This window comes from Opisthocomus hoazin, chromosome 16 (assembly GCF_030867145.1).
Source record: "Opisthocomus hoazin isolate bOpiHoa1 chromosome 16, bOpiHoa1.hap1, whole genome shotgun sequence".
Taxonomy (NCBI): domain Eukaryota; kingdom Metazoa; phylum Chordata; class Aves; order Opisthocomiformes; family Opisthocomidae; genus Opisthocomus; species Opisthocomus hoazin.
In genome coordinates, this window is record NC_134429.1 from 21978906 (window position 1) to 21988091 (window position 9186).

Genomic DNA, 9186 nt, shown 5'->3' on the forward strand with positions numbered 1-9186 from the left:
GCAGTTTGCTGCCCGAAACCATTGCAGGCAGGCTCAGGCTGGCATAGATGGGACTCTTGTGGCTCACTTTCCCAGCTAGTTGCACCTTTCTGCCTGCTCTAAGAGCTCTGCCCCGTCTGGTGGAAGGACAATCAGCCTGGCCTCCAGAGTTCTTCCTACAGTCTCTTTAGTTTTCTGTGACAGCTCCAGCCTTCTAGTCTCTGGCCTGCAGAAGAGAGGAAAAGCTCGGAGCTGAAAGCTGGCAGGAGCTATGGGTTATAGCAGGATGGGGGAGAAGCGGAATTTGCCTTTCTCTGTTGTGGACCTGCTGGGCTCTCCACCCTGGAATTGAGTTTATCTGGCATCTGCCATGGATGTTTCCTTCAGGAAGGAGGCAGTTGGGTGTGCAACACTGCCTCTAACGGTCGCTTTTTGAGAACTACTGGTCATGTCCAAAGATGCAGTCTGAACTCCTTCCTGCCAGAGAAAAGGGCTGTAAATGACTGGAAGCTTCTGGCTCTGCTGAAATTCTGCTAGATTTCAATTAGCTGAATTCCCCACCCAGCCCCTGCTGCTGTGCTCTGGCCTAGCTTGAACGCAATAAGTTGTTTGAGTATTGTTTCTTTAGATGCAATAACTGCTAGCAAGTATTTTTGCAGTATTGAAAGTTGAAACAGTTTGAGGGTTTGTAGCTCGCTTACCTCATCTTGACTCCATACTATCTTCATTTATTCTCTTATGTAGATGGCTAGTGAACTTTTTAATACTTGTGATATTTTTATTTTTATTATTATTATTATTATTCATTGTGGCTTTATTTGGCTTTATGTTTGCAATTTTTGAAGTGGGATTGAACAAATACATTTTTCTTCCCAGTGTTTGCAGGCTCTGCACCTTTCCCTGTTCTTGAAATAAATCTGTCTCAGATGGTTTAGATAAATTTGAAGTCTTTTCTTTAAAGTTTTTATTGACTGATGAGGTGGCAGGAAAGGAGTAATTTCCAGCCAGGCAGTGACTTGCTGCATTGTGTAAGAGAAGGATGAGTGGAGGAAAAGAAGGTTATCAGGAGTAGTCAGCATGGATTCACCAAGGGGAAAGCATGCCTGTCCAATCTGATAGCTTGCTACAATGGCATGACTGGCTGGGTAGATGAGGGGAGAGCCGTGGATGTTGTCTACCTAGACTTCAGCAAGGCTTTCAACACGGTCTCCCGTAACATCCTCCTAGGGAAGCTCAGGAAGTGTGGGCTGGATGAGTGGTCAGTGAGGTGGATTGAGAACTGGCTGAATGGCAGAACTCAGAGGGCCGTCATCAGCGGTGCTGAGTCTAGTTGGAGGCCGGTAACTAGTGGTGTCCCCCAGGGGTCAGTGCTGGGCCCAGTCTTGTTCAACTTCTTCATCAATGACCTGGATGAAGAGTTAGAGTGTACCCTCAGCAAGTTTGCTGACGACACAAAACTGGGAGGAGTGGTAGATACACCAGAAGGCTGTGCTGCCATTCAGTGTGACCTGGGCAGGCTGGAAAGTTGGGCAGAGAGGAATCTGATGAGGTTCAACAAGGGCAAGTGCAACGTCCTGCACCTGGGGAGGAACAACCCCATGCACCAGTACAGGCTTGGGGCAGACCTGCTGGAGAGCAGCTCTGTGGAGAGGGACCTGGGTGTCCTGGTGGACGACAGGTTAACCATGAGCCAGCAGTGTGCCCTGGCTGCCAAGAAAGCTAATGGGATCCTGGGATGCATTAGGAGGAGTGTGGCCAGTAGGTCGAGGGAGGTTGTTCTTCCCCTCTACACTGCCCTAGTGAGGCCCCATCTGGAGTCCTGTGTCCAGTTCTGGGCTCCCCAGTTCAAGAAAGATGAGGAGCTACTGGAGAGAGTCCAGCGCAGGGCTACGAGGATGATGAGGGGACTGGAGCATCTCTCCTACGAGGAGAGGCTGAGGGAGCTGGGCTTGTTCAGCCTGAAGAAGAGAAGGCTGCGAGGGGACCTAATAAATGTTTATAAATATCTCAAGGGTGGGTGTCAGGAGGATGGGGCCAGACTCTTTTTCAGTGGTGCCCAGCAACAGGACAAGGGGCAATGGGCACAAACTGAAGCAGAGGAAGTTCCGTCTGAACATGAAAGAACTTCTTCCCTCTGAGGGTGACGGAGCCCTGGCGCAGGTTGCCCAGGGAGGTTGTGGAGTCTCCTTCTCTGGAGATATTCAAGACCTGCCTGGACAAGGTCCTGTGCAGCCTGCTCTGGGTGACCCTGCTTGGGCAGGGGGGTTGGGCTGGGTGACCCACAGAGGTCCCTTCCAACCCCGACCATTCTGTGATTCTGTGAATGTTCAGAAGATTTCAAATAGCTGCATAGTGCATCCAGCTGCTCTGCATTTTAGGGAAATTTTTCTTGGTTTTAGCTGGCTCCATCTGTCTTTCAATTTATGTGAAGCAAGCAAGCTGTATCAAGCCTGTAGGCCTTGTTTAAACAGCACAGTCAGAGATTTATGATCTATCTTATTGGGATCAATGTCGCATTTGTATCACTGTTGGGTGAAGTTTACTTCAAGCCTTCTGTGAGCCTTGATTAGCACAACGTTTAGACAAAGTATGTATTGAACTAGGCAGGGCTTCACAGCTCAGGCTATTTGTGCATGTTATCAAGATTGCTACCCCCCAGAGACAATTCTTGACTCTCTAGCTTTATTCGTTGCAGGTAATATCAGGAAGTACCTGGGATTGAGAATGCACGCAAAGGAGTCAGATTAGAACCATTCTGCAGCTGCTGTTTTGTCTTCTCTGTCATTTCCTTTAGATGCCAAGACAGAACAACATTATAAAAACTGCGTGGTAGCTCAGGGGAGCAAATCTCACTACCCTTCAGTGCCCAAGCAGGAGATGGCTTGCCTTAGTAACACTTGTGATGTATGTCCATGTATCTGTCACCTTCCCACATCTGTGTGTGCCGCCATGTAGGTGCAGGTTACAGTCATAGAATCTTTTAAGTCATGTCATCCGTGTCTGCAATGGGGCTGTAAGCCTTGACATTGACAATCATGTTTACCCTTCTGTGCTGTACTTGATGATAATCAGACACAATTCTTAAAGACTGTTCTATGCACAAGCAATCCTGCTGTCATGGGCAGCTGGGGACTAGGCAAGGTGCTGCAAAGAAATAGATCTGTGGGTCTTTCTTCACGAGTGACCCAGAGAAACAGTTATTTTTCTCCACCGGCAGTGGGAGCAGACACTTGATCGTGACAAGTTAACCATGAGCCAGCAGCGTGCCCTTGTTGACAAGAAGGCCAGTGGTCTCCTGGGGCGCATTAAGAAGTGTGTGGCCAGCAGGTCGAGGGAGGTTCTCTTTCCCCTCTACTCTGCCCTGGTGAGGCCGCATCTAGAGTACTGCAGCCAGTTCTGGGCTCAGTTCAAGAAAGATGAAGAACTACTGGAGAGAGTCCAGTGCAGAGCTACAAAGATGATGAGGGGACTGGAGCATCTCTCCTACAAGGAGAGGCTGAGAGAGCTGGGTTTGTTTAGCCTGAAGAAGGCTGAGAGGGGATCTTATAAATGCATATAAATATCTTAAGGGCAGGTGTTGAGAGGATGGGGCCAGATTCTCTTCAGTGGTGCCCAGTGACAGGACCAGGGGCAATGGACACAAATTGAAGCAGAAGTTCCAGCTGAACGTGAGGAAGAACTTTTTTGTTTTGAGGGTGATAGAGCACTGGCACAGGCTGCGCAGAGGGATTGTGGAGTCTCCTTCTCTGGAGATATTCAAAACCCGTCTGGATGTGGTCCTGTGCAACATGCTGTAGGTGAACCTGCTTTGGCAGGGGGGGTGGGCTAGATGACCCACAGAGGTCCCTTCCAACTCCTACTATTCTGTGACACACACTTATTGTTTTTGTGGTGCCTTGGCGATAGCAGGAGGGGGAGTGGGCACTGTTAAGCTGCCATCCCTCACCTGCTCAGCATTGTCAGGGAATGCAGCAATGACTCTTTCTTCCTGGCACCCCAATCTACATCAAGTGACCAAGTGACAAAGGAGAAAGTCCTCTTGCCTCTGGACTTAGAGGCAGTTGAGGCATCACTCTTCCAGGAGGTTTCACGGAACCCCATGGGAATCTTGCTTCCCCTGCCTGACTTACCTTCATGTTGCGTGTTTATCTCTTTGTCCCATTACCTTCTTCCTGTTGTGCTGAACTCTTAAGAGAATAGTACACTGCTCACAGCATAATTGCAAAACATCAAGAATTTATTAATTTCCAGGTAGCATAGAGTCTAAAGCTGGGAGCTGTCTTCATGTTTCTTCATTCTCATTTTAAATCAAGCAAATCTATATACATGTTTTCGGACATCTGTATAAATTAGGCGACCAAAGTCATGAAGAGTTTCATCTCATGTTTACACACAATATTTCCAGAAACACTCAGAAAGATTCCCACGTTTCTTGTACTGTTTCCTGTCCTTGGTCAAGAAGCGGCCCAGCAAAGCAATTCGAGGATGATTTCCGTAGAAAATCTGAAGTCAAACAGTATTAGAGAGGTTACTGTTGGATGGTAAATGTTCCCAGCAGGAAGGTGTGTTCTTCACTGCCCCAACTGGTCACCCAGCCCTGTGTTCTTACTGGGGGAAGGAGAGGTGGCTGCCCAGTGTGCCCTCTGATTTAGATGATGCACTAAAACTAGTCCCTGTCTTCTGCCTTTATATTTAAATCAGCAGACAAGTGAACAGGAATGATGTTCTCCATTTACCTGATAGTTCATAACAAATCTAATAATGCTGTGTAGCCTGTGCTGGAGGGAAAAAAATTACTTGCAGCTAATACTGGTTAATATTGTGGCCTGGCCTGGTGAAGCTGGAAATTGGCCTTTGTTTAGAAAGCTCTTTTTCTGAGGAAAAAAGTCGAGGGTATAGAATGCAATGCTTTGGATTTCTCACGCTCTTTTTAATTTTATTTTATTTTTAAAATTTTTTTTTTTCTCCCCTGCTTATCTAACTCCTAAGTGATTCCAGCTTCAAGAACACTGTGGCATACTTTAGTCTATGCTGTTTATGAAGTCTGTGGATCTTAAATGATGTCTCTGTAACAATTCAGTGTAGTTTAAAATGTGGAGTCTTATTTTTCTTGTCTCAGTGACAGATGGTCATTTACTTACCTCTTTGATATTTTCCCTTGGGTTGTGGCTGCTGGGGCTAAGACCTGGTAGAGGGGAGATATAATGAAATGTTTTACCATTTAGAAATTGTGAACCTACACAAGTCATTCTTGTGTGCCATAATGCTATAGCTGGCAGAAGTCTTGAATTGGAATGTTCAGAGGACCAGACAGATAACCATTTTCATGCAGCACGGCCAGTTCTTCTTGTGGCACACAGTTCCAGCAGGATCTGGGATGCTGACAATGCAAGCTGTACTGTCCCCTTCAGCAGGCATCTGTTAAGTCTGTTACCCCCCAAACCATCTATTGCTACTGATTGTGCACTTGCTGCAAGTATTGATGTTTAAGAGACTGTGCTATTTGTTTTGTCTGCTGTCTCCTTCTAGGCCCATCTTTGCCTTGCCCCGGTTTTGCTATACGGAGGTTTTGCTAAACTAATTTGGAGACTTTTGCAGCTAGCATTGAGCTGCAAGCATAGGTGCTCAGCAGGTTTTCCCAAGGTCCTAGTTAATTAAATGACAGCTGTTGTCTGCATGTGATTTTATATTTCAGTAAATACCCAGGAGTCCGGGCACAAAATGTATGGAAGCTGGTAAACCATGGGCACTCTCCCATAAATTGCTGTGGTAAGTCCTCACCTGCTTTGTTGTCTTCAGTCAGTGTTCCCAAGAGCTCTGGCAGCAACTGAAGCAGGGAAGTGCTTCCTAGGCTGCCCAACCGCTCCAGATTTGATCTTGAATCTTCATCAGCTGCAAATGGAAGACAACAGAAACAAGCATATGGTAAGAGTCTTTTGCTCTGAATCCCTGTTTCAGCCTGTCTGAGATAATTTCTGATCAGGTCTGTTGGCCCCACATGTTCGAGATTATAATGAAATCACCAATCATCCATCTTCATTTAATGAATATAATAGGGAATGGTTGTTGGGATTTTTTCCTTCCAAAGCTTTGAGAAAAGATACCTTCCTGATGTTAATCTCAGATTCTCATTTCTCTGGCAGATCTTTCTTTAAGGAAGTTTTTGATCAACACAGTCTCTTCTATTGCTTGGGGAAGTCACAACCTCATCCTTTTGGTACCATGCTGTAGACAACCTAGACTGTTATATAATTTTTGTTTTTTAGTAAATTTCTTTATCAATTCATTCCTATGCTGGAGCTTTTCTATGAATAAAGACAAGAGTTCCTGTTCGAGGCCTATTAACCTGCTCAATATCCCAACTATTAAATGCAATAAGGTGGGAGGAAGGGCAGGAATAAATGTAGGAAATCTTAAAACCTATTTTGGCAGGTATGCTTCTCAGTGCGTTTCAATCACCTCTCTCATTTAATGTGCATACCAGTACAGATGATACTACTTTTTCTGAAATAACAGATTGCTGATACCCAATGGAACTAATTTGTATATGCATAGAAAATTTAGAATTTTGAAACTAGCCTATGCCCCAAGGCAGGTTGTCAACAGGAGCTCTTAGCAGTGTTATAGTTGAGGTAAACCAGGCTTTTGTAATCTGAGCAGTAAATTTCATCTTTGATAATATATAGCAGACATTCAAAATTGTGGGCAACAAGAGGGTGCTATTATCAAACTCCAGTTGTGCAGATGAATATTGTTTTGTAGTTGCACGACGACACTGTGTAGTGTCAGTTGCTCTTACCTGCAGGGATGGGTGAGACTGTATAGCTCCTCAGTAGGGAATATATAAGAAAATAAACTGGTGAAAATATTTCCCCCAACGTTTCAAAAACTTGGACCAAGATCAAGAACTCAAAGACCTTGGAGATCCATGCTGTTAGTTTGTTCACTGTACAAAAGGATAATCACAAAGGACAGTGGGGATTTCAGTGCAAGACCCTGAATAAGAACACTGTAACTTCCCTGTACTGTGTGGAGACAATTCATATCTCTAGCCCTGTAGTATTTTTTAATTCAGGGCAGTGTTAGCAGGTAAATTTGCTTTGAGATGTAAAAAAAACCCAAAGCAAAACAACCGTCTTTAATACTTCTATCATATCCAGCCTAGAAACTCTTTATATTAGCAAGGAAGATTTAATAAGCCTAATGGATGTCTTCAAACAAATGCAGTAGCTGTTAGAGCCAGCTTGTTCACCCTGTGATGTGATAGATGTTATCCATACTGAGTCATGGTTGCCTGTAAATGCAGGTTACATAATGGAAGGCTTGAGAAGATGCTGGCTTAGTGAGTCCAACATTTTCAAAGCAAACTAGGGACTACTGATACCTATAAACCAACACAACAGCTGTTGCACCTGCACAGCAGGTAAGAACAGCCCCTTTTTGATAGTCAACTTTATACAATAACTTTGGGTTTGATTTGCCTGTTTTTTCAGAACTCATTTCAGAAATTCTTCCAGCACAGGTCAGGTCTGATGGCAGAAACCTTCCAGGCTCTGTTATGCATTTTTACTGACCCATTTCAGTCTTGACCTACAGTATAATTTCAAACTTTGAGGACAGCTTTTTCAAGCAAAGATTTATTCTTTCACTGAACTGAATGGAATCTGCATTAGTGCAAATAAGTAGCATGCTCGATACAATGCTGGTTTTGTAGTAAGATAGACTTGCCTGTTCTTGATCTAAGTAGGACTGCGTTAATCTTTGTCTTAGGTTTCCCCCTTTTTAAACACAACTTCAGTTAAACATAGCTCATTTTAAAGTATAGCAAGAGGAGAGACCATACAGCCAAATTTCTTTAAATTACCCAATGCCTACTAATGCTGCTTCAAAGATGCTTTATATGCCAGCTCGCATTCAGTTCTGGAAGGCTCAGATACCTTTGTCTTCTGGATCTCAAAGCAGCAGCAAGAAATATTTAAGGCACCCAACCTCCCCATTTTACAAGACTGGTACCCACTGATGATGTCACTTGTGCTGCTGATGTTCTGAAGACATTCCTGCTTCTTCTACAGCTGATCAGCACAGATGAAGGCCCCTTGGAAAGCACACCTGCTTATCTTCTGGTTTTACTGTCCAGCCCCAGCTTTATGACCATTAAAATCAAAAAAGACTCTTACCTGAGAGTTGGTAAGACATCTCACTGGCGTTGATGATGGGGAGAGACGAGAGAGGACAGGAGAAACTGATAATAATGAGGCAGCAGAATACCAGCTTACGCATCGTTGCAGTGTTGAATATATTTGGTCTACCCCTGTAACTCGGAACTCCAATCTGACTGTTGCCTCTGCTCCCAGTTTCATCTCTTATATAGCCACTCATGACCTCATAAATATCATTATGTTCTCTCCCCCCTTCAGAAAAAAAAATCCAATGAATTTATTGCCCATTGATTCTAAATGGAAACCACTTTGCATTGATGTAATTTTTCAAGGTAACAGTTCATAGACAATAAATTTACTGTCTTATATCTTGGTGTACAAAATGGATATTATATCAAACCAAGCACAGTAAAGTTTATAAATCTGGCATTAAAAAAAAAGTAACTTCCAGTTATAAATCATGAGTTAACAAAAGGGTCAGACGTTGGTTGAAATGACCAGGGCAAGAAGACAGTTGATTTATGAGCCTTAGCAGGTTTGACGCAAAGCTTCTGATATGAAATGCACTTTTTTTCCTTTTGTGAGGTGGATGGATGTTTTGTGTTGTATTTGGGGTTCTTGTGCCAGCAAAAGTAAAAGAGAAAGGGAGTTAAAATATCTAGTTAATTTACAAAGAGAATGTTAGAAGAGTTCAATTTTTTTTTTCCCTTGTAGCATTTCACATCTATTTATTTGAGAAGACCTCATCCAATGTTGCCCTAGAGAATTGTCTTGGCGAGAAGGCACAGCTTCCATCTGGAGACTTGCTTGGTACATATAAACTACTTTGGTTGATATTAAACACAGGTCACTCACTACACGGGGAAACCCTTTTCCATTTCACTTATCTTTTCTTTCCCTCAGCTGGAACTAACCACTTCATTCTGTGTGTGCTAGCTGGTGTTTTTCCATGTTTGCCTTTTGCTTTTATTTAATGCTAACACAGTAATTGCCATATGTAATCTCACAACTTTACTCTTTATTTCCCTCCACCTAGCATATTTTGTCT

The 9186-nt window shown here is 43.8% G+C and overlaps 1 protein-coding gene across 1 annotated transcript; it reads right to left on the reverse strand.

The window, feature by feature from the left end:
- Positions 1-4365: 4365 nt before the first annotated feature.
- UTS2 (urotensin 2) lies at positions 4366-8259 on the reverse strand. Its single transcript, XM_009935379.1, has 4 exons — positions 8157-8259; positions 5761-5871; positions 5121-5164; positions 4366-4482 (listed from the first exon to the last, which is right to left on the reverse strand). The coding sequence occupies exons 1-4, from the start codon at positions 8257-8259 to the stop codon at positions 4366-4368; spliced, it is 375 nt and encodes a 124-aa protein (XP_009933681.1).
- Positions 8260-9186: the final 927 nt, after the last annotated feature.